The 25881-nt window shown below is 43.1% G+C and overlaps 1 protein-coding gene across 1 annotated transcript in view; it reads left to right on the forward strand.

The window, feature by feature from the left end:
• Edem1 (ER degradation-enhancing alpha-mannosidase-like protein 2) overlaps positions 1-25881 on the forward strand; it is a 99238-nt gene that overhangs the window by 9043 nt on the left and 64314 nt on the right. The window contains exon 3 of the mRNA XM_080273386.1: positions 4024-4209. Within this exon, the coding sequence (XP_080129512.1) occupies positions 4024-4209 (186 nt within the window). The remainder of the gene's footprint in view (positions 1-4023; positions 4210-25881) is intronic.

Genomic DNA, 25881 nt, shown 5'->3' on the forward strand with positions numbered 1-25881 from the left:
GTGGCATAGTGGGTGATTAAGGTGCTCCAACTGGATTGAGCCTGTGCTGGTTTATATCCAAGGGATGGTTGAGGTTTATTGCTCACTTAATGCCACCCAGGGATGAATGAGGCTGGTCACTGTCATCTTAAATGTCAGGACCAACTTGCCTAGCTCTGGACTCTTACACTCCTCATGGGGCAACCCAGGATTAGATGATGGATGATGTATGTATGTATGTGTAAGAAACAGGATCTAAAGGTGAATGTAGGGCAGAGTGAAGTTATGGTCATCGAGAGAAATGTTGTCACTGAACGTACAGTGAGGTTGGATGATGAGGAAATGGAAAATGTGAGTGCATTTAAGTACTTGGGTAGAGTGATGAGTAAGGATGAAAGTTTGGAGGATGAAGTGCCTGAAATGTACAACAAGGAAGAGAAGTTGCTGTTTTATTGAAAGCAGTGATCAGAAATAGGAAAGTAAACATGGAAGTAAAAAAAATTGCAGCATGATAGCATTGTGATAGCAACTCAGATGTATGGAAGTGAAGCTTGGACCTTGTTAGAAGGACACAAGTCAAGAGTGAGAGCAGTGGAAGTGAGTTACAGTATTCAAGAGGAGCATGTGGAGTTATATGGAGAGACAGACTGACAAATAATGAAGTGAAGGAGCATTATGATGTGAATGTGGATGTGATAGAAAGCGTTAGCAGAAGTACATTGAGGTGGTTTGGCCACATGGAGAGAATGGAGAGCAAGAGACTAACAAGGAGAGTGTATATGAGTGAGGTGGATGTGGGGGTAAGGGAGGGGGAGGCCAAGGATGAGATGGAAGGTTGGGGTGGAGAGGTATATGAGAGAGGGGGATGTGAGCAGGGGGGAGAGCAGTGAAATGGCAGGGGACAGGGTGACATGGAGGCAATTTGTTTGTGGTCACCCATTATGGGATTAAGGCATCTGGCAATAGATAGGTAGATAGAAACATCTTCATCAGTGTGTTATAGATTACTTGTCCATCGGTGCTACCATCCTAACCAGTGGGAATTGACCTACAATTGCTTCTAAACAGAGAACAAGACTGGGGACATTCTTGCCTATGAGCAGCCTAATTGGAACTGGCAGAGATTTGTTGCCCTCAGAACTCCCAACTCTGTGAGATGTTCTGAGATATGGGTTACTGCAAAGAGAACAAAGTGGTGAGGATGTGAGAAACTACTCAGCAGCCAGTCTTACAAAGGACATCTACCCGAAAGTGCTTGAAAAGTGGAAACGAGCAAACAGTTCTTTTGTAGTCCCCATTGTAAATTTAAGAGTCACAATCTTAGACAAGATCCAAGAGAGATAGGTGCAGACCAGAAACATATCTCTTGGGAGAGGAAAGCTAGATGTCAAAGAGGCTTTCACTGAAAAGTTTGACAGGCTTTTTGACATCCTCATTTGCAAGTGTAAAATTGTTCTCCACTCTGAATTTGGCTGCCCCACAGATGCTGGTTGCAAAAAAGCTCGCATTAACTATACGTTCCGTAAGGATATGGAGACCCCTGTGAAGGGACTTGCTTTCATTGAAGGTTAGAGAGACAAGACTGGTTCTATTGGACAACATCAGATTGGCTTGCCAGAACTGCCTAAGCACAACAGACAAGTCAAAAAGCAGAAGCGGCAAGAAGACGAGAGAAGAATGCTTGCTCAATATAAGCAGACAAGTGAGCGGGATGTTTCGGTACTGTCAAATGAAATAATCTTCTCTGATGATGAAAAAATAGGACAAATAGCTGATGCTTAAGATGGAAAGGATGGAAGTTATGAAGTGACTTTAGAAATACCAAGCATGTCTTCACTTCCAATAGAGAGCCAGAGTACAACACATTAGAAATACCTAATGTTGCAATGTGGAGCATCAGATATGGTGTTGGCCTGCGTGCCAGTGCTGCCTTCACCACTGCTGCCTTTATGGATGCCGGCTTTATCACAGAAGACAAGATATCTGTAGTTGAACACAATAAAGTCAAGAGGGCCCAAGAAAAAGTTATGAAATCCCTGGATCGAGAATTTGATGATCTTTGTAAGAAGGGTGAAATTGACTGCATCTTTTTTGATGGCTGTCAAGATAAACTAAAGTTATGCTGAAAGCCGACAGTTCATATCATCACTTCCCCAGCATCATCAGAGAAGAGCGTTATTCTGTTTGCAGTGAGCCAGGTGGAAGATATCTCTACCATTTCATTCCTGAGAAAGGCTCAAAGGGGAAAAAACTGCTGAAGTTATTGCTGATAATCTTGTAGATTTCATGAAGCAGAAGGGCATCGATAAAAGCCTGCAGGCCATTGGAGGCAATTCTACAAATGTTAACACTGGATGGAAAGGTGGTTCCATGTTTTGGGTAGAGTTCAAGCTGTGCTGCAAGCTGATCTAGTTGGTTTGTGCCTTCCACATTAATGAGTTACCCTTGCGACACTTGATTACAGCACAGGATGGGAAGACCTTGTCTTACAATAAGTGGACAGGTAATGTTGGCAAGATGCTAGACTGCTACAGAACTTGAAATTGATCTTTCATTTGCCAAACTCAATTGGAGAGCCCCTAATTTCACTGAGTGACAATGTCGTGAAGGATCTCTCTACTGATCAAGCGTACCGGTATAGGATCGCAGAGGCCATAAGGACAGTTTAACTTCCCACAGATCTGGCCTTTTTTGAAATTGGTCCGGTGAGCCCTTTAAGGTGGTTGACAACAGCAAACAGGCTTTGTTGCATTTGGGTTTCAAAAAATAGCCTTAAAGGCAAAACCCTCAACAACTTAAGACTGGTAGTGGAATACTGTACATCATTGGAGTGTACTACCGCTGCTGGTTCAACATCAAAGTAAAACACTCATGGGTGGAAGGTCCACGCCACATCTTGTTTCAGCTACGGCTAGTTAGGCTGCAAAAGAAGGCTGTAGTGGATGCTTTTTTGCCAAACATCCACTGCTCAGCATAGTATGCATTCAGCGAAATTATAATCCAGACACTCTTGTGCTTAGATGACAGTGAGGAGAGGAGAGCTGGTGTCCAAAAACTTTTTGACATGAGGGTTGGAGATGATGACATACTGGGAGATCTTTCAGTACATCCCAGGAAGACACCTTCCATCAGCCCCAGTGCTTCTTCCCTGTTGGAGCTGATAGACTGGTCTGATGGGGTATATGAACCTCCTTTGACATGTAAACTGACTTCAGTGGAAGTAAAGAAGTTCATTGACGAGCCCATGCAAGTTCCACAGTGGTCCTGTCATGCCCAGTCTATAGAGAGGTGTGTGAAACAAGGCACAAACGCAACAGGCAGGGTGTATACACATGAGACACGTGAGTGCTATATCAGAGGCCAAGAGGCAAGTCAGCAGCTGATGTTCAAGAATGAATCAAAGCAAAATTTGATGAAACATGATGTTTAAATATTGTTTTTAGCTGATGTCATTACTTTCTAGTGATTACAAGGATATGTTTTATGCATACTAGGATATGTTTTATGTAGAGAAACTAAAATTTGTATAGCATCACCTCACATTTTGAGAAGCTAAAAATAATATATGTTGTTTTCTGAGAACAGTTCATGAGCCTTTTAATCAAACGTAGATTTATCAAGCTAAATGTTGTTCTATCACAAAAATTATTGTAGATTTGAATTTTTCACATCCAAAAACATAGTTTTAAAACCCCTCACTGAAGAAATTTGCTAAAATTAATTTTCACCTCCCAAAATGACACACCCTAACCTGATGGTGTTTTCATAATGGTGATGTATTGTGTAACCCAAGTACATTTGCAGATATAAATACTGATACACATCATTGGAAAATGACAAGACATTGAACATTGACTTTCAGAATCCATTGATGCGTTCTTTTGAGTGTAACAAACTTTGTAATATACTCTGTAAAAATTTCATAATTGTTTAACTAAAAAGTGTAGCATTATTATTGTCCATGACAGTACTGTACATTACAATGACATAGATGACTGGGTAGATGAATGTGACCTTACCATAACCTCAATCCCTTTGCTGCAGCTACTCACTGACCCTGATTGATGCTTTGGACACCCTGGCAGTGATGGGCAACCAGACTGAGTTTCAGCGTGTTGTCAGTCTCATACTGGAGAGAGCAAACTTTGACGTCAACATCAACGTCTCTGTCTTTGAAACAAATATCAGGATTATTGGGGGGCTCCTCAGTGGCCATCTCTTGTCCAGGAGGTACAGTATTTTTTTTTCTCTTTTTTTTTTTTTAAATACAATAACAGAACTAAGGAAGGAAAAACAAATGAATAAACAATTACTGTATATACATATACTGTATATACATATATATATAAAAGTGAGTTTTACACCAGGTACCCCTTTTTGGATAAGGGCTAAGGCGTTGCCCCTGGGTAGAGGACTTTGGTTTGGAGCGTGTAGCATTTTATGACCGGATGCCCTTCCTGATGTCTACCAGTGACCCTTGGGTGGATTCGATCCTCCGACCCTACGGTCAGAGCGGAGTGCTCTAACCCACTGAGCCACGATATATATATATACAGTAGTCCCTCTAATATCCGAATGCCCAATATCCGAACATCCCCACTAACCGGACATAATCGTCCCGGGTTCCAATATTCCCAAAATGGGCCAAAAAACGCAAAAAATTCGAAAAAAATCTGATTTTTTGCCACCCGTAATTTGAAATTGCCGCGTGGCGCCGAACAGCTGTTACACCATGGTCCCTTCACCCCTTCCTTCCTCCCCCCTCCCCCCTCCCTTGTCAGGGTTGCCATTTGGTATTTTTCATTACCAAGTGTGGGCCAGTTTGGTAATGAAAAATTCGTTTGGTAATAAATCAGAATAATGCATTACCAAATGAATTTTTCACCTGTATGAAGATACACAGGATGGAGATGGTGGATTGTTTGCTCTCTCTGATTAATTTGGTAGGCTATATAGCGTGATAATAATCAACATGCTGTTAATTATAAGAAGAGTGATTACATGTATTTCCACTTGTGTATATAATTAGTGAAGAATAGATGCTACCTTTATGAATTTGGTAATGAAAATTAAAAATGATAATGAAAATTGAGGAGTTTGGTAATGTGGCCATTGCGATCTGGCAACTCTGTTACCCTGCCATCATCAACAGTCACAGCCTAAATCCGATCGAGAGCAGATGCTTATAGCAGTGCAAGCCACAGGTCTATCTATCTATCTATCTATTGCCAGACGCCTCAGTCCCGTTTGGGGTGGCCACAAACAAATCGCCTCCAAGTCGCCCTGTCCCCCGCCATTTCACTGCCCTGCTCCCAACTCACACCCCCCTCTCTCATATACCTCTCCACCCCATCCCTCCATCTCATCCTCGGCCTCCCCCTCCCTTTTTCCCCCTCCACCTCACTCACATACACTCTCTTCGTCAGTCTTTCACCTTCCATCCTCTCCACATGGCCAAACCACCTCAGTATGTTCCTCATAACGCTTCCTATCACATCCACATCAACACCACAACCCTCCTTTATATCCTCATTCGTCAGCCTGTCTCTCCATGTGACTCCACAGGCTCCTCTTAAATAACTCATTTCCACTGCTCTCACTCTTGACTTGTGTCCTTCCAACAACGTCCAAGCTTCACTTCCGTACGTTAGAGTTGGTATCACAATACTGTCATGTAGTAACTTTTTCACTTCCATGCTCACTTCCCTGTTTCTTATCACTGCTTTCAAAGAACCAGCAACCTTTCTTCCCTGCTGTACCCTTTCAAGCACTTCACCCTCCAAACCTCCATCCTTACTCATCACACTACCCAAGTACTTAAACGTACTCACATTTTCCAATTCCTCACCATCCAACCTCGCTGTACATTCACTGACTTCACCTCTCTCAAAGACCATCACTTTACTCTTCCCTACATTCACCTTTAGATTCCGTTTCTTACACACTCTCCCAAACTCATCCACCAAGCCTTGCAGCTCCCCTTCGTCTTCACTCAACAACACAGTATCATCTGCAAACAACAGCACAGGGAGTTTCCAAACACTATCCTCTCTCACCAGGGCCACTCCAACATCCACTACCCTACCTTGTACCTCTTTTATTACCCCATCCATGTACAGATTGAACAACCATGGAGACATGACACATCCCTGTTTCAACCCAACTTTCAAAGAGAAAAATTCACTTAGTTCACCATCCACACGCCAGTACTGCAGCCTTCGCACCATCGTACATACTCTTCACAGCATTCAACAACTTCCCATCTACTCCATATATTCTTAACACTTTCCACAATCCTAGTCTATCCACCCTGTCATATGCTTTCTCCAAATCCATGAAAGCTGCATACAACTTCTTTCCCTTCTCTAGAAACTTTTCCACTAAAGATCTGAGAATGAATATCTGATCTACACAACCTTTTCCCTTCCTAAAGCCTCCCTGTTCTTCTCCAACTAATTCCTCTGTTCTTTCTCTAACTCTGTCAATAAGTATCCTACCATACACTTTTCCTATTATACTAAGAAGACAAATGCCCCTATGATTACCACACACTTCTTTTTCCCCTTTTCCTTTGTACAAGGGAATAATTATACCTAACTTCCAATCCTCCGGGACTCTACCTTCCTCCCAGGCCAATCTGCACATATTCCACATCCATTCTACTACTATCTCTCCCCCATGCTTCAGCATTTCACCACACACTCCATCAATTCCTGGGGCTTTCCCTGATTTAACTTTCTTCATTGCTTCCACAACTTCTATCCTACTGATTTCTTCCTGTCTTCTCACCTCCCTCCTTCTCCCAGCCATTCCCCAGCCACTTATACTCGCATTACTTCCATCCTCCACGTTCAACAATTCCTAAAAGTGTTCTCTCCATCTGCTCACTTTTTCTCCCTTCTCCACTAGTAATCTACCATTTTTATCTTTCACTCCCCTGCTAACTTCACTTCCACCCTGTCTTACTCTTTTCACCTCTCTCCAGAACATTTTCTTACAGTCCTTCCACTTTACACTCAAATTCCTTCCAAATTCCTCATCCACTCTCTTCTTACTCTCTCTTACTAATCTTTTCACCTCTCTCTTTCTTTCTACATATAACTCTCTCTTCCGCCTCTCAACCTCTTCCACGCCCCTATTCCTCATCCATTCATTGTATGCTTTCTTCTTTTGTGCCACAGCCTGTTTCACCTCTTCAGTCCACCACGCTGTTCCTTGCACCCCCCTCCGTCTTCTCTTCCTTCCACACACCACATCACATGCTGCACATATTTCTTCTGTAAATATTCTACACACACCTTCCACGTCCCCCATCTGCTCCAATTCATATTTGTCCAGTCGTTCCTCCACTTCTCTCTTATACTCTGCCTTTTTCTCATCCTCTTGTAACCTTTCCACTCTCCTTGCAACTACTCCTTCCTCTTGTCTTTCCCTTCTTCTGTTCCTCCATCTTACTTGGACTTTAATTCTGGCCACCACCAAGTAGTGGTCAGAAAGTCCACTCCCCCAACCTCTATAAACTCTTGCATCCAATATACATCTTCGCATCCTTTCATCCACACACACATAATCAATCATTGCCTTCCTTTCATTCAGTTCACCACCCACCCTTCTCATCACTCGCCATGTATACCTGTGGATCATTTTATGCCTGAAGAGGGTATTGGCTATCACCAACCCCCTCCCAGCACAAATGTCCACTAACGCACTGCCATTCTCATCTATCTCAGCAGGCACACCCCACTCACCAACTATTCCATCCACCTTCACATTCCCAACTTTACCATTCATATCACCAATCAAAAACACTCTCTCATTCCTTCCAAACTTTTCCATGCACACTTCTACATTTGTCCAGAACTCTTCTCTCACTCTTCTAGCACGATCTTGCGTTGGTGCATACACACACACAATCGCCCACATTTGTATTCCAACTTTCAACTTTACCCACACAATCCTTGATCCAACTGATCCATACTGTCTTATGCTCCTCTTCCATCTTTTACTCACAACTATACAAACTCCTTCCTTTGCCCTCTCATTCTCACCTACTCCTGCACATATACCCCATCCATACTCCCATTCTCTCACACTTTCTCCTCTCCATTTTGTTTCAGTTATTCCACATACATCCACTTTCGCATCCTCAAGCACCTGGACAATCTCTCTCTCTTTCACCTCATCATTCGCTCCCCTTACATTCCACGTTCCAATTGCAGTGTCCTTTGTCCGGTCCTTGGACGTCAATGTTTGGTCACAGGTGCTTGTTTTTTATGAATAAACAGTGAATAAACTGCAATACCTCGCCACTAGAACACACGGGAATTTACAGTGTTGTGCAGTGTTAAGAAATTAGAATTTAGAGTGCAGAGGATTAACTTTGGACTGCAAACTGGCGGTTCAAACCAGTCCAGGAGCCAGGGACTTGTAAGTACCCAGAATGTTTAATATTGTATAAACTCACCTCTAAAACCTCATTTTATGGTTCTTTTGCATTTATTTCAGTCTTTTATGTCCCTTATTGGTGTGATTTGGGTCTTAAATAGGTGCAATGCATGTCCAGAGGGAGTTGTATAGGTGTTTTTATGAGTTAGGGTCCATAAGTATAAGTCCAGGAGGCTGGGGCCCAATATCCGGACAAGATCACTATCCGGACATGCCTTTGGCTCTATTACATCGGATATTGGAGGGATTACTGTATATACATATATATATATATATATATATATATATATACTGGTAGGTGGGGATGCCCATCATCCACTCAGTGTAGAGGTACAGTACTCTGTTTTAGGGTAGCTCTGCATTGAGTGGCAAGCCAAATGTTTTCCTGTAAACCAGGAAAGCATTTACAACGCTGGGTGGTAACCTATAACCAACTGATAGGTGTTCTTACATGACAGCAGATGGGTTGGCAGAGGGTTAGTGCCCCTCCCCGGAAAACAACTAACTAAAAATACGAATAAGAAGCCTCGGACCAGGACTGACCAAAAGGTGACAACTAAGAACTGAACAAAGGACATGATACGGATGGTGACATGGAGTGTATGGGGTGCAAATGATGAAGTGAAAGAGAGAGAGATTGTCCAGGTGCATGAGGGTGCAAAAGTGGGGATTAACTGAAACTAAATGGAGAGGAGAGAGTGTGAGAGAATGGGAGTATGCATGGGATATATGTGCAGGAGTAGGTGAGAATGAGAGGGCAAAAGAGAGTAAATATTGTTGTGAGTAACAGATGGAAGGAGAATATAAGAGAGTATGGATCACTTGGCACGAGGATTGTGTGGGTAAGATTAAAAGTTGGACTACAAATGTGAGTGATTATGTGTGTGTATGTGCCAACTCAAGATCGTGCAAGCAGAGTGAGAGAAGAGTTCTGGACAAATGTGGAAGTGTGCATAGAAAAGTTTGAAAGGAATGAGAGAGTGTTTTTGATTGGTGATATGAATGGTAAAGTGGGGAATGTGAAGGTGGATGGAGTAGTTGGTGAGTGGGGTGTGCCTGCTGAGATAGGTGAGAATGGCAGTGCTTCAGTGGACATTTGTGGTGGGACTGGGTTGGTGATAGCAAATACCCTCTTCAGGCACAAAATGATCCACAGGTATACATGGCGAGTAATGAGAAGGGTGGGTGATGAACTGAATGAGAGGAAGGCAATGATTGATTATGTGTATGTGGATGAAAGGATGCAAAGATGTGTTATGGATGCAAGAGTATATAGAGGTTGGGGGAGTGGACTTTCTGACAACCACCAAGGTCCAGGTAAAATTGAGAAATAGAAAAAGGGAAGGATGGGAGGAAGGAGTTGATGCAAAGAGAGTGGAAAGGTTACAAGAGGATGGGAAAAAGGCAGAATATAAGAGAGAATTGGAGGAACGATTGGGTAAATATGAACCGGAGCAGATGGGGGACGTGGAAGGTGTGTGCAAGATATTCACAGAAGAAATCTGTGCAGCATGTGAGGTGGTGTGTGTGGGATGAAGAGAAACGAAAGGGGGTGCAAGGAACAGCATGGTGGAATGAAGAGGTGAGACAGGCTGTGGCAGAAAAGAAGAAAGCATATAATGAATGGATGAGAAACAGGGGTGTGGAAGAAGTTGAGAGACGGAAGAGAGAGTTATATGTAGAAAGGTAGAGAGAGGTGAAAATATTAGTAAGAGAGAGTAAGAAGAGATTGGACGAGGAATTTGGAAGGAATCTGAGTGTAAAGTGGAGGGACTGTAAGAAAATGTTCTGGAAAGAGGTAAAGAGAGTTAGGCAGGGTGGCAATGAAGTTAATAGGGGAGTGAAAGATAAAAATGGTAGATTACTAGTGGAGAAGGGAGAAAAAGTGACCTGATGGAGAGAACACTTTAAGGAATTGTTGAACATAGAGGATGAAAGTAATGCAAGTATAAGTGGCTGGGGAATGGCTGGGAGGAGGGAGGTGAAAAGACTGGAAGAAATCAGTAGGATAGAAGTTGTGAAAGCAATGAAGAGAGTCAAAATGGGGAAAGCCCCAGGAATTGATGGACTGTGTGGTGAAATGCTGAAGCATGGGGGAGAGATAGTAGTAGAATGGATGAGGAAGATGTGCAGATTGGCCTGGGAGGAAGGTAGAGTCCCGAAAGATTGGAAGTCAGGTATAATTATTCCTTTGTACAAAGGGAAAGGGGAAAAAGAAGTGTGTGGTAATCATAGGGACATTTGTCTTCTTAGTGTAATAGGAAAAGTATATGGTAGGATACTTATTGACAGAGTTAAGGAAATAACAGAGGAATTAGTTGGAGAAGAACAGGGAGGTTTTAGGAAGGGAAGAGATTGTGTAGATCAGATATTCATTCATAGATCTTCAGTGGAAAAGTTTCTAGAGAAGGGAAAGAAATTGTATGTGGCCTTCATGGATTTGGAGAAAGCGAATGACAGGGTGGGTAGACAAGGATTGTGGAAAGTATTAAGAATATATGGAGTAGAGGGGATGTTGTTAAATGCTGTGAAGAGTATGTATGAGGGTGCAAGGGCTGCAGTGTGTGTGGATAGTGAACTGAGTGAATTTTTCTGTTTGAAGGTTGGGTTGAAACAGGGATATGTCATGTCTCCATGGTTGTTTGGATGGGGTTATAAAAGAGATACAAGGTAGGGCAATGGATGTTGGAGTGGCCCCAATGAGAGAGGGCAGTGTTTGGAAACTCCCTGTACTGTTGTTTGCAAATGATACTGTGTTGTTAAATGAAGATGAAGGAAAGCTGCAAGGCTTGGTGAATGAGTTTGGGAGAGTGTAAGAAACGGGATGTAAAGGTGAGTGTAGGGAAGAGTAAAGTTATGGTCATCTAGAGAAGTGAAGCCAGTGAATGTACAGTGGGGTTGGATGATGAGGAAATGGAAAATGTGAGTACGTTTAAGTACTTGGGTAGTGTGATGAGTAAGGATGGAACTTTAGAGGGTGAAGTGCTTGAAAGGGTACAGGAAGGAAGAAAGGTTGCTGGTTCTTTGAAAGCAGTGATAAGAAACAGGGAAGTGAGCATGGAAGTGAAAAAGTTACTACATGACAGTATTATGATACCAACTCTAACGTATGGAAGTGAAGCTTGGACATTGGTGGAGGGACAGAAGTCAAGAGTGAGAGCTGTGGAAATGAGTTGTTTGAGAGGAGCATGTGGAGTCACATGGAGAGATTGACAAATGAGGATGTGAAGGAGCATTGTGGTGTGAATGTGGATGTGATAGGAAGCGTTAGGAGAAACACATTGAGGTGGTTTGGCCATGTGGAGAGGATGGAGAGTGAGAGCCTGACGAGGAGAGTGTATGTGAGTGAGGTGGAGGGGGAGAGTGGGAGGGGGAGGCCAAGGATGAGATGGAGGGATGGAGTGGAGAGGTATATGAGAGAGGGGGGTGTGAGTTGGGAGCAGGGCAGTGAAATGGCAGGGGACAGGGCGAGGTGGAGGCGATTTGTATGTGGCCACCCCATGTGGGATTAATGCGTCTGGCAGTAGATAGATAGAAATTTTGTAATATGCAGAGATGAAATGAGCAATGACAAAATGGTGCACAGTTTTGTTGCCACACGAATTCACGAAAGTCTCTGTCTGTGTTATTGGTGCGAAAGAAGAAGTGAATGCATTAACATTACCTGGGACGTGTTGTGTGAATGGTTTAACATATGATTCAGCATTGTTTTCTATGCTGAAGGATAATTTGTAGTATCTCTACTTATTAAATATAACAAATGCTCCACTAAAACAAAAAAGTGGTACTGAGATTGACGATTTCCTTGTGTACCCATTGGCCATAAAGGTGTGCCAAGAAATACCATTCTCTGTAACTGCTAAAGATGATGATGATGATAATGATAATTTGCCTGGTGTATATACCATTTAGAACTCTAAAGCTTCTGCTATGACGTCTTCAGCTGATCTCACCTTGCAAGTAGATCTGGATGACTTCCCTCAGTACAGTATAAAGAACAGTTAATGAATCTTTTGCAGGAGAACAGTGATGTTGTGGCCTTACCTGGTGAATCTATATGTAAGACTGGTATGATTAAACATAATATTGAATTGATTCCCTGTACTCAACCAGTTGATTTCCCGGCATATAGATTACCCCATAGCTTATGAAAAGAAACTGATGAGATAGTCCCAGGTTATGCTAAATCAGGACATCATTGAACACCCCGTCAGTCCGTGGAATAGTCCGGTTTTCCTGGTCCCCAAGAAAGAAGTTGAATTTAATCTTTAGTTGACTATTGCAAAGTAAACTCTGCCACTCTACAGATTGATCCTCATTACCAGTCTTAACAGATTTACTGGAATCACTTGGCAGGAATAATGTTGTTTTCACCTCGCATGATTACGTAGTGGCAACTGGCAAGCAGAAATGGAAGAGTCATCTTGCTCCATAACTGCATTCAGTACCACTTCTGGCCACTATCATTTCAAAAGACTTTCCTTTGGTCTTAGAAATGCTCCATCAGTATTTATGAGGAATATTCGTTCTGTATTTAGTAGTATGATCATTCATTCTCTTTTGCACATCTAGATGACATCATTGTAATGATTAAATCAGTCCATGAACATTTTGCCAAGCTACAGCAAGTTTTTGATACCCTCCAAATGGCAGGTCTAAAGGTTAAGTTCAGTAAATGCAACTTTCTACATAAGAGAATTAAATTTCATGGACATGTGGTTGACGTTGAAGGAATTCATACCTTAGATGAGAAAGTTAATGCAGTTCCTAACTTCCCAGAACCTACCTGTACTGATGATGTAAAGGGTTTCCTTGGACTGAGTTGCTATAATCGGCAATTTATTCAAGGTTATGCATAGATCACCGCTTCCGTGACTAAATTACCGGTACCTAAGAAATATGAACTTTTTGTTTGAACTAATGACCAGTCTCATGCTTTTGAAACACTGAAGATGGCACTTGTTAACAGAGCTGGGCACTTCCTTAATCACTTCCGCAAACAGCACGTTCCGCAATTGTGGAAGTGTGATTTCGGTTGCAGATTGCATTTGCAACAAATTTTATGCAAATCTGCGGTTTTGCGTTTGTTGAAGTACTTTCACAATTGCAAACCTGCCTGCAAACCAGCCTGACCTTTGAGAACTTTGAGCAGTTTGTTTTTATGATGGTTAACAACTTAACATGGACTTGCTCAAGATGGGGTTGTCACAGTTGTTGCAGGAGTCTGGCTGTGACTGAGGAGTGAGGACTGAGAAGGTTAGAGCTGAGGAATAGAGGTGGACTGGTGTGTCAATTTGTCAAGTGTGAGCTGTGAAGCGTAATAATTTAATTCATTTTTCTGCAGTAGTGAATGATTTACCCTTTTTTTTGTAGTAAAAATAGTCTAATGTACGAACATACAGTAATCCCTCCACTATCCGACGTAATAGAGCCATGGGCATGTCTGGAAAGTGGTCCTGTCCGGATAGTGGGCACCAGCCTCCTGGACTTGTACTTGTGGACTCTAACTCAGAAAAACACGTATACAAATCCCTCTGTACATGCATAGCACCTATTTAAGACCCAAATCACACCAATAAGGGACATAAAAGACTGAAATAAATGCAAAAGAAGCATAAAATGAGGTTTTTGTGGTAGGGTCATACAATATTAAACATTCTGGGTACTTACAAGTCCCTGGCTCCTGGACTGGTAGTTATGGACCCTAATCTAGCCTAACTCAGAAAAACACCTCCCTACTGCACGTGCATAGCACCTAAGACACAACATATTCACACCAATAAGGGACATAAAAGAGTGAAATGAGGTGTTTGAGGTAAGTATAGTATGGAAAATACAGCAGAGTACAGTATGAAACATTCCCCCTACTTATAGCAAGTCCATGGCCATCTCGATGAATAACCGCCTCCTCTCGGACTCTGACAGTAAGAAGGATTTCCTGAAGCACTTGCAGTACACTGTTCATGAAGTCTTGCACTGAACTTAGTCATTCGTACTCAGAAGTCCATTCTCTTCACACTGCGCACTCTTGTCTTACTTATGCTCCATTGTAACTTAATAAGTGTTGCACTCTGCACTTTAAGTCTTTCCACTCATAAAACCAATTTCAAAACAAATCACAAGTTTAGTTACGTTAAGTTTAGTCCAAAAATTTTGTCTTTTCACTCAAATTTCTAATTTCTTTACAATACTGTATGCACTGTTTTTCTTTCACTGCACAACACTAAATTCCCATGTGGTCTAGTGGAGAAGTTCTTGCCGTTTAATCACTGTCGGAGTCTGAGAGTATCGCTGGCAGGTGACCGAGGGGTGCGTCGCTGGGTCGTGGTGATGGCATACCCACTGCAGACGACTCAGAAGATAGACGCAAACTCACGTCGAGCGGTGACTCCACCGTGGCTGATGTGCTGGGCTGTGGCTCGGAATATGAGGGCCTGTCTTGGGGAGGCAACGGAGTGGAGCCGGGGCTGGGCACAGCGGGGGTCACGGACCTGAAAAAGCTGTCAATTGTTGATTGACGCAAGGAACGACGATTCTGACGATTTATGATGAGCTGCCAGAAAGCACACGCTTCCTCCACAAGTCCCAAGGGCCCCATCTCCCTGTCGCAGTCCAGGTGTTCCAGGTAGTGCAGAACGAACTCTAGGTGTTCCCGGAGTGCACTCAGCTTGGGGATGGCTGGAATTGTGTCATGCTGAGAGGAGTCCGCATCATCGTCGCTGTCCTTGTCGGAATCTTCAAGCTGGGTACTGACACCTGCAACTGAAGATACGATCTCAGTATCAGACAGGGTCTGATACCCAGGATCGCCCTCGTCGTCATCCAACCATTCACTCACTTCATCCACATCAACATCGTCGCCGTGCGCCTGTAGACGTGCATGGAAGTCATCCACGTCGAAACCTAGGAAGTCGTACTCCATATCCATTCCGAGAAGCAGACGAGACCAACCATTTTCTAGAGTCTTGACAGGGATTTCCTTCCATGCATTGGCCCAGTTGTAAATGGCAGACTTGATGTAGCGGTGAAGGTTTTCCAAAGTCCGCTGGCTTCGCATGTCCCGTCCCTCCTTGCGCTCGTCCTCGTCCTCGAGAACAACCATCACCTCGTCCAGGAACTTCCGTCGGTATAGGCGCTTCGTTGCCACGATCATTCCTTGGTCCATTGGTTGGATGAGAGCAGTAGTATTAGGTGGCAGAAACATGCACCTAATGCGCCCATTCTCAGCCACCAAGTCCTTGTCACATGGGTGGGTAGGTGCATTGTCGAGGAAAAGGAGGGCCTTTACCTGGTCACATGGGATTCCCAGTTTCTCCATCTGGTAATGTATGACCTCCTTGACAAAAAGGCGGTGGAACCAGTCTTTGAAGATCTGGGCTGTGAACCATGCCTTCAGGGAATGGTACCAGATGACAGGAAGGACATCCATCACCCCACGAAGACACCGAGGCTGCTTTGCACGGCCGACAATAACGGGCTTAAGCCGGTGCGTGCCGTTAGCATTGGCACAACACAAAGCAGATAGTCGATGCTTGGAGAGCTTGCGGCCAGGTACACGCTTCTCCATCTCCTCGGCTAGAGTGTTCGTAGGCAAAGAGCGATAGAATAAACCAGTTTCGTCAGCGTTGTAGACTTGACTGAGAGTGAGGCCCTCCCTGTCGATTAAGCCCTTCACCTTGTGCCGAAACTCCTCTACTCCATCCTCGTTAGCGTCCAAAGCTTTGCCATGAGACATACGGTTGGTGAGGCCATGCCGTAACTTAAATGCGAAGAGCCAACCTTCGTATGCCTTGAAGTCTAGGGCGTCGTGAAGCCTTGCGAACTTCTCAGCAGCAGCTTTCAGCTCCGTACCACATACCATCACACCAGCAGCATGTTGCTGTCGATACCAAATCAACATGGAGCGGTTGACTTCAGCAAACTTGGGAGTAAACATCATCTTCCTCTCCATGTTGCATTTGCTTTTTGACGAGAAGTCAGCCGTGTACTGCATGAGTTTGTCTCGGGATCTCTTAATATCAAGCAAAGTAGATCAGGCCAGGTTAAACTCACAGAGGATGCGTGAAGAAGACCATCCCGCATCTACTTTCTCCAATATCTCCCGCTCTTCTCCAGAGTCAGTACCACTTTCTTCCTCTTCTCAGGCGGCGGGGCCATCATCACACACACGAAGGAGAGGCACGAGAGCAGCAGGAGTGCCTGCAGCAGGTAAGGCACCACCACAAAAGTGAGCACGTGGGCAGCCATGATGACGAGTGTTCACTCATGACAAGAGACAGGCGGAAAGTGGGGAGGATGCAGGGGCGCTCTAGCGGATGTCAGAGGAATGAGGCGCCACAACAAAGCTGTCCCACACCGCGCACGCCAAGTTCAAATTATGGGCAGGAATTTTTTTTTTTTTTTTTTTTTTTTTTTTCCCAAAAAAAATTTTTTTTGCGGTTTTTGGACCATTTGGGAATATTGGATCCCGGGACGATTATGTCCGGTTAGTGGGGATGTCCGGAAAGTGGGCATCCGGACAGTAGAGGGATTACTTTTAATATTTAAAATGTATATTTTAGTTTTACCATAAACATAATTTTGTACTGTATATCCTATTCATTACTACTATACAGACAATTTTCAAATTTCATAAAGTCACCTATTGTTAGTCAGAATAAATAAACGTATAATTGTAGTGGATGAGTAACTAGAGATGATTTTTAACCCCTTGATTACGAAAAATATCGTACTAAACTTTACAAGAAGTGGTGACGTGGCATAGCAAACCCATCCCTGGCAAGCATGTTAGTGCTGATGTATAAACACAACAGGATGTCTAGTCAAAGATGTCACTTATCAAATTTGAAGTAAAGCGAGTGAAAATTGACAATTTTATGTCCATTTGAAATTTTAGGCCCGACCCACCTGATATTGACCCCCCTACTGCTAACTGGGGGGTGACCCCCCTGATGTAATGAGGCATGTCATAGGATGCAGATTTGAAACATGCACCTTCAGGTTTTGGTTTCATATTGATAAGACAAATTTGAAAGGAGTTATGGTGAACAAATTTTTTTTTTTTTTTTTTTTTTTCTTTTTTTTTTTTGCCTACAGCCTGGGCATTGGCCCAGTTTGACTCAAAATTTAATCAGGTGGGGGTAGAGGGTTTCAAGAATACTCCCCCAGTATCCCTGCTTGTCGTATGAGGCGACTAAAAGGGTTGGTGGTGGGTTAGTGCCCCACCCCGTAAAAAGAACTAACTAAAAAAGCGAATAAAGCGCCTCGGACCCGGACGGACCATACGTTGACGACTAAGGAACAGACAAAGGACATTCTTAGGGTGGGAACGTGGAATTTGAGAGGAGTGAATGATGAAGTGAAAGAGAGAGAGATTGTTTCAGGTGCTTGAGGATGCAAAAGTGGATATATGTGGATTGACTGAAACTAAATGAAAAGGTGAAAGGGTGAGAGAATGGGAATATGGTTTAGGTATATGTGCGGGAGTCAATGAAAATGAGAGGGCAAGAGAGGGAGTATGTCTGATGATAAGCAAGAAGTGGAAGGAGAATATAAGAGAGTATGGAACAGATTAGTGCCCCTCCCTGTAAAACAATTAACTCTAAGCCCTTGACCACCCCGTTTGGGATACACGGCGTCTGGCAATGGATGGATGGAACAGTGGGTGCAAGGATTGTATGGGTGAGGATAAAAGTAGGTATACAAGCGTGGGCTATTGTATGTGTGTATGCCTCGACAGAGGATCGAGTGGCAAGAGTGAAAGATGAGTGTTGGGCAAGGGTAGAAGCATGTATGGACAAGTTTGAGAGGAGTGAGAGAGTGCTGTTGATTGGAGACATGGATGGCAAAGTTGGGAATGTACGAGTGGATGGAGTGGTTGGTCAGTGGGGTGTGCCAGCTGACGTAGATGGGAATGGAAGTGCTTTGGTGGACAACTGTGCTGGAAAGGGGTTGGCAATAGCCAACATCTACTTACGGCATAAGATGATCCACCGGTATACATGGAGAGTAATGAGGAGGATGGATGGTGAACTTGTTGAACGAAAGGCAATGATAGACTACGTGTGTGTGGATGAGCGAATGAGAAAACAAGTGTTGGATGCAAGAGTGTGGAGAGGGTGGGGGAATGGAGTCTCGGACCATCACTTAGTGATGGCCAAGGTAGAGCTGCAAAGAAAGTGGTTGAGGAGACGAAGGGGAAGACAGGAGGAAGCAACTCCTATGAGAAGAGTGGAGAAATTGCAAGATAGTGAGAAAATGACAGAGTATAAGAGCATAGTGGAAGAAAGATTGGGAAGATATGAGCTAGAGCAGATGGAAGGGGTGGAAGACGTATGTAAGATATTCACGGAAGAGATAGGCGCAGCGTGTGAGGCGGTTTGTGGAGTGAGGAGGAGATGCAAGGGTGTGCAAGTGACAGCATGGTGGAATGATGAGGTGAAACGAGCTGTGGAACAAAAGAAGAAGGCATATAATGAATGGTTAGCGAGTAGAGGTAGGGGAGAAGATGAGAGAGAGAAGAGAGAGGTATATGTGAGCAGGAGAAGGGAGGTTAAGAGACTGGTGAAGGAGAGTAAAAAGAAAGTGGATGAAGAGTTTGGGAGGAATCTGAGTGTGAAATGGAGGGAGAGTAAGAAATTGTTTTGGAAGGAGGTAAAGAAAGTAAGGCAGTGTGAAAAGGGAAATAGTAGGGGAGTGAAAGATAGGAATAATAGATTGTTGGTGGAGAAGAGAGAGAAACTGAGGAGATGGAAGGAGCACTTTAAGGATTTGTTGAATGTAGAGAGTGAGAGCAGTGCGAGTGTAAGTGGTTGGGGAATGGCTGGGAGAAGAAGAGATGAGAGGAGGGAGGAAGAGATCAGTAGGGCGGAAGTAGTGGAAGCGATGAAGAAGATTAAGTTGGGAAAGGCCCCAGGAATTGATGGAGTGTGTGGTGAAATGCTTAGGTATGGGGGTGAGATTGTTGGGGAGTGGATATGGAAGTTGTGTAGATTGGCTTGGGAAGAGGGAAGGGTTCCAGAGGACTGGAAATCAGGTATAATTGTTCCTTTATACAAAGGAAAAGGGGAGAGAGAAGTATGTGGTAAACATAGGGGTATTTGCCTACTTAGTGTGACTGGTAAAATATATGGTAGAATACTCATTGATAGGGTTAGGCATATGACAGAGGAGCTAGTTGGAGAAGAACAAGGGGGATTTAGGAAGGGAAAAGGGTGTGTAGGTCAGATATTTGTTCTAAGATGTTTAGTGGAGAAGTATCTAGAGAAGGGAAGGAAAGTGTATGCTGCCTTCATGGACTTGGAGAAAGCTTATGACAGAATAGATAGGCAAGGTATGTGGAAGGTATTAAGAATATATGGAGTGGAGGGGAAATTGTTGAGTGCTGTGAAGAGTATGTACGAGGGAGCTAGGGCTGCGGTGCGAGTGGATGGTGAGCTGAGTGAGTTCTTTGATCTCAATGTGGGACTGAAACAGGGTTGTGTGATGTCTCCATGGCTGTTTAATATATACATGGATGGGGTTGTAAAGGAGGTGCAGGGTAGGGCAGTGGATGTGTGGGTGGTTCTAATGAATGAGGGTGAGATTTGCAAGCTTCCGGTGTTGCTGTTTGCTGATGATACAGTACTGTTGAGTGAAGATGAATGGGAGTTGCAAGGTTTGGTGAATGAATTTGGGACAGTGTGTAGGAGGAGGAATCTGAAAGTTAATGTAAACAAAAGTAAAGTTATAGTGTTTGAGAGGAATGAAGTCACAGAGTGTGCAGTGAGGTTGGATGGTGAGGATATGGAGAATGTGAGTGCATTCAAGTACTTGGGTAGTGTGATGTGTAGGGATGGAACTTTGGGGGATGAAGTGCGTGAAAGGGTACAGCAGGGAAGGAAGGTTGTTGGTACAGTGAAAGCAGTGATGAGAAATAGGGAGGTGAGTATGGAAGTTAAGAAGTCACTGCATGAGAGTATTGTGATCCCTACCCTGACGTATGGAAGCGAGGCATGGACCTTGCAAGAGGGGAACAAGTCAAGAGTGAGAGCAGTAGAAATGAGTTACTTGAGAGGAGCATGTGGAGTGACGTGGAGGGACATGCTGACGAATGAAGAAGTGAAGGAACGCTGTGGGGTGGATGTGTATGTGGTTGAGAAGATTAGGAGAAATACACTGAGGTGGTTTGGACATGTGAAGAGAATGGAGAGTGAAAGACTGACTAAGAGGGTGTATGTAGGTGAGGTGGAGGGAGGGAGAGGGAGAGGTAGACCGAGGATGAGGTGGAAGGATGGAGTTGAGAGGTATATGAAGGAGGGGGGGGTGAGTTGGGGGGAGGGTAGTCATATGGTGGGTGACAGAGCGACTTGGAGGCATTTTGTCTGCGGCCACCCTTTGCGGGATTAGGGCGTCAGGCTATAGATAGATCAGAAGGTCACACCCTATCATCCCTATAATTTTAGTCAAAATCGCACCAGTAGTTTTCGGGTAAAGTTGTTAACAGACAGACAGACAGACAGACAAATAAACAAATAGACCAACTGAGTGAAAACAGTACCTGTCCCTGAGTCCCTCTAGAGCGGGGACAAGTAATAAAATCCTTTAATGGTATCCAGAATAAAATGAAACTGATACCGTAGTACTGAAAGGGATACAAATGGTTTGCATTTGCATTTCTGGAACCACAAATTTCAAGAAGTTTTGTCGATTTGCGGTTGCGATGAGTTTGCGGATTTGCGTTTGCAGAAGTGAATTTTTGTTTGTGGTGCCCAGCTCTGCTTGTTAATGCCCCAGTCCTGGCTTTCCTTGATTACTGTATAAAAAACCATTTCTTCTTTGTATAGACATGTCAGGGGTGGGAATTGTTGTGGTATTGGTGCAAATTGACCATGCAAAGAGGAAATGTGTAATAATGTATGCTTGTCATACCCTTAATGCCACTGAATGTAACTACAGTGTTACTGACTGGGAAACTTTAGCAGTTGTTTGGTCTCTCAGACATTTCAGAGACAATTTATGGATATCCAGTGCATATCCTAACAGATCATCTCCCACTTTGCGATTTATTCAGAGGAAGAAATCTTACCAGACGTCTAGCTCGATGGTCAGTTATTATCCAAAACTTCAACCCAACCTTTGAGTATGTACCTGGTAAATCAAATGTACTGAACTGTAGTTGCAGATGCCCTTTCATGTCACGTAACCACAGCAGTCATACCATGTCAACCAAATGAAGTTCTTTACACCAGTCTAACCTCAGATGTTGTTTATAATTGTCAGCGCACAAACCCTCTGTGGTCTAAGGTTATTTATTTCCTAGAATCGGGAGATGCTTCAACCTTACCTACTCTGCCAGTATCAGTAGATGATCTCATGTTGGACAATGATATTTTGTACAGTATAGGAAGACATCCTTTACCAGGAGGGACATACCTGACAGAGAGATACATTAACTTCTTGTTCCCCCTGATTTTAACCCGTGGATTGCTAGCCATAGTGCAGTCTGGGTTGCGTCATGTTGCAAGCCACAGCTCAGGCTGTGCTGTCTAAGCATCACTGTTAACAACTCAACCTCTATGCAAACTTATGCATGGCGCTACACAAAGACGGAGAAAGAGTTTTTTTTTTCTTTTCACTAGATGATGCCCTGGATGTTTATCTTCAAGTTTATAATAAACAAAAACAAAAAATTCATTTTTTTTTTTCACTACTCCCGTACGTAAACTTAAGCATGGCCCTACGCAAAGACAGAAAGAAAGAGATTTTTTTTCTTTTCATCAGATGATGCCCTGGATGTTTATCTTCAAGCTAATAATAGTAGTAAAAAAGAAAAGAAAAATTCCTTCGTTTTTTGCACACCAGGGGGTGAGATAAAAAAAGGTAATTGCACAATCCACGGGTTAATACCTACAGGATACTCCACATAATCCATAACACACCTCATGCATCCCATCTGGGAAAGGATTGGTGTTTGAGACAAGCATGGCTTCATTCTGTTGGCCTACTATGTGTAAGGACATCAATGTTCACTGTGATTCCTGTGTTCCCTGTAATCTTCAGAAAGGGTCAGCTGGATTGCTTGCTCCACTTTTACAATATCCAGTCCCATCACATCCATGGGAAACTGTTTTTGTTGATCTCCTTAAATTGCCTCGTAACAGAGTCTGGTGCAGAGTATTTTTTGTGGCAGTTGATCATTTCTCAAGTTTTGTGTTCTTGTAGCTCCAAGACAGGAGTATGGTATTGCATGTGCTGTCATTGAGCACATCATTTTTCCATTCGCTGCACTGTCTACTGTTATCACCAATAATGGCTCAGAGTTTAACAGTTGTCTTTTTGTTGAGATGTGTAAGTAGTATAACATCAATAAGTGTAATGTCATACCCAACCATCTGGTTTCCAGTTGCCTTGTTGAAAGGCAAAATCGCAAGATGCTGGAGTGCTTGAGGTACGTAGAATCTCAAAGCACCTGTTGGGATTAGTTGATACCTCAGGTTGCAGCCTCAATCAGTAGTTCCATCAATAAATCCATTGACGAAACTCCATTCATTGTCTTTGATGGATGTGATAAAAAATTGCCCTATTCAGTGCTGTTATCAAAACCTACTTCACTCTGTAATTGGGATGGTCATGTGAAAGCAAAAATGACAGACTTCCAGAAAATACACCATTATGTAAAGGCTGACTTGGTACAATGCCAGCATAAGTCTGCATTACCTAACATTAATGTTGGGGACTTGGTATTTGTTTGTTCATATACACGTAGTTCTAAACTAACCCTCTCACACACAGTGATGCAAAACGTGTCAAAACGGTGTTTGGCTGAAGAGTAACTAATGACGCACTTTGACACACCATCATTGTTGGTCAGAAAGGATGCTGATTAGGCAATTTTGGAGAAAATTATTAACCAAAAATTAGGTGTTGGCATGAAGTGCATCGATCTTGGTTTGTCATAGGGGAGGGTGTCTATTTCAAGGCCAACACCCTCAAATAGTCTGTTAATCGGCTTTCTGTGAGCATTCGGTGTGGGGAGGGGGGGCTTGTGTGTGCGATTTTTGGTGATTTACTCAAAAACTCTTGGGCGTATCATAATTCTAATAACACCGCATGAAAGCTTGTGAAATTCTGCATCGAGACATATGCTTAGCTCTTGCATGGTGTGTGCAGAATTTTGTGTTAGGGTGTTGGGAAGTTTTTTCACTGTTGAGCAAAATTATTCTCATTGCATTTTGGTAGTTTTACTCATCAGTTTTGTGTGTTTTTATCAGTTCATCATATACAGGAGTATAAACATCAGCAAAGATGGTGGTATACAATTTATACCAATATAACCAATTTCTGGGGCAAATAAAATCCGTGGGAATGTTTTCTTTTGTGCACAAGTCCGGGTTGCCCTCACTGCATTTTCTCTGATCATGTCTCACAAACTTACAGAAAATTTACCATGCATGAGGGGGTTAAATGATAAATTTACAGGCCCACACCACGTGATATATCGTAATGGTAACAAATTTGAGGTTAAGGACTTGTTGTCATCTGAGAGTGAGTAGGTTCATGCAGATGATCTTAAGGAAACTCCCAGGTGTTTTGAGTGGGAGGAAAATCAGGAAAATGATGCACTTTCTTTTCCCTCTTCTCTTCCTCCTCTTCCTTTTTCTGCCCTTGCTACCCGATCATCACCCCCTACTCTGCCTGTTAATGATTACAGACAAAAGCTTCACTCAGCAACTTGCCTCATTGTTGTTGGTGTCTGTTCCTCCACCTGGCAGGACCACTTAGCTGATTTGAACACTAATCCGGACTGCTTTTATAAGTAAGATGTTGTGGAGAGAGTAGACAATCTTGTTAGCACAAGCTGTCCATGGTTCATCTGTGGATGATAGGTTTATTATTCCATATATTATTACATCTCTGTTACTACTGTACTTGGTATTGTTACCTATACTGTACTAGTAATATTACATTTCTATTACTAGATGGTATTGTTACATATTATTACATCTCTGTTACTAGGTAGTATTATCACATACAGTATATTGTTACATCTGTTACTATAGTCGCGATTCGCGACTCTGAGGTTGTCATTATCGTACCCTGGCCACCTACCATTCAAAAGTGCATCCGATTTCATATCATGTTATTACGCACAAATATACATGGATATTATGATACATGAACAAATTATACACGAATCACATGCATCTCATATTATACATGAAATCAGACGCATTTTTGAATGGTAGATTGCCAGGGCACAATAATAACAACCTCAGAGTCGCGTACCACGACTATAGGTAGTACAGTATTTCTATGTACAGTGGAGTCACCTAATCCGCGGCAATTACAGACCGGCACCTACCTGTGGTTTACTAAATCCACAGTTTAAAAAGTTAAGAACCAATGGGAAAAAAGGATATTTAGTCTGGACCCTCGTGGAACCCCCCTACAGCACCATACCTACACCTAACTAGCCAGCATCAAACACAGGCACCCTACCTACACCTAAGTAGCCAATAGCAAACACAGACAGACAACCTTAGAACTATTCAATGCATGTATTTAATGGAAAAAAACTAATTAAGTGGAAATAATAAGTAAGGGGCCTCAACTGACTTCGACCGACGAAAACGCTTAAGTGGATGGGGTGGGTAGGGGCTGGGGATAACTTAGCACCTCTCAGCATGAGGCAGGGGTGGTGTAGCCTCATACTGTTGTTGCATGTCTTCTGCTTCCCCCTCTTGGAGTTGGGGCCATCCATAACAGAGCCCAGGGAGAGGTAACCTTGATAAAAAAAAGGCCAGGTAGTGCTCAGAACTCACGGGGGAACACATGTAGTTGGTGGTTGGCAGGACAGGAGGTAAACAAAACATGGCAGCTGTAGTGTGCACACTTGCCTCCCATCGGGCTGTGATTGGCTGCTGGGTCTAGGTTGATTGTGATTAGCTAGTGGCTGCAGAATACATCATGGGTGCCCAGACATTATAAATTTCCTCAGAAATGAGCCACTTTGGAACCTAGGACCCACATGTTTCTAGTTTTTTCCGTGGGGAAAAAAATACAGTAGGGACTGGTTGGGCAAAGCACCGTGAATTACAAATCCATGGCATACAGATACGTGAATTAGGCGACTCCACTGTATATGAATGAAATAGGTATGCAGTTGTACAAAGTTTTGAATATCTTAATAAAACAATAAGACCATTGTTATTACAGAAATATTGTACTATATACAGTATCACCTTCCTGTAACTTATGTTGCAAGTAGAGAACTTTTCAACTGTCATGTCACCATAGACCTTGTCCCAGTGTCAAATGTTCATTTAATTTGGTTATGGGCTCACTCTAACTTTAATCTTAATTCTATTTTTTTCTTTTTTCTCATGTTTGTACCATCATATACCAGAAGCTACCCTCTTTCCAGGACTTTTGTATTCCTGTTTGTTCTACAGCCATCTTCACCTCTTCCAACTTTTC

This window comes from Coenobita brevimanus, chromosome 54, assembly GCF_032717465.1.
Source record: "Coenobita brevimanus isolate Jiangsu-jjx chromosome 54, ASM3271746v2, whole genome shotgun sequence".
NCBI classification, from domain to species: Eukaryota; Metazoa; Arthropoda; class Malacostraca; order Decapoda; family Coenobitidae; genus Coenobita; species Coenobita brevimanus.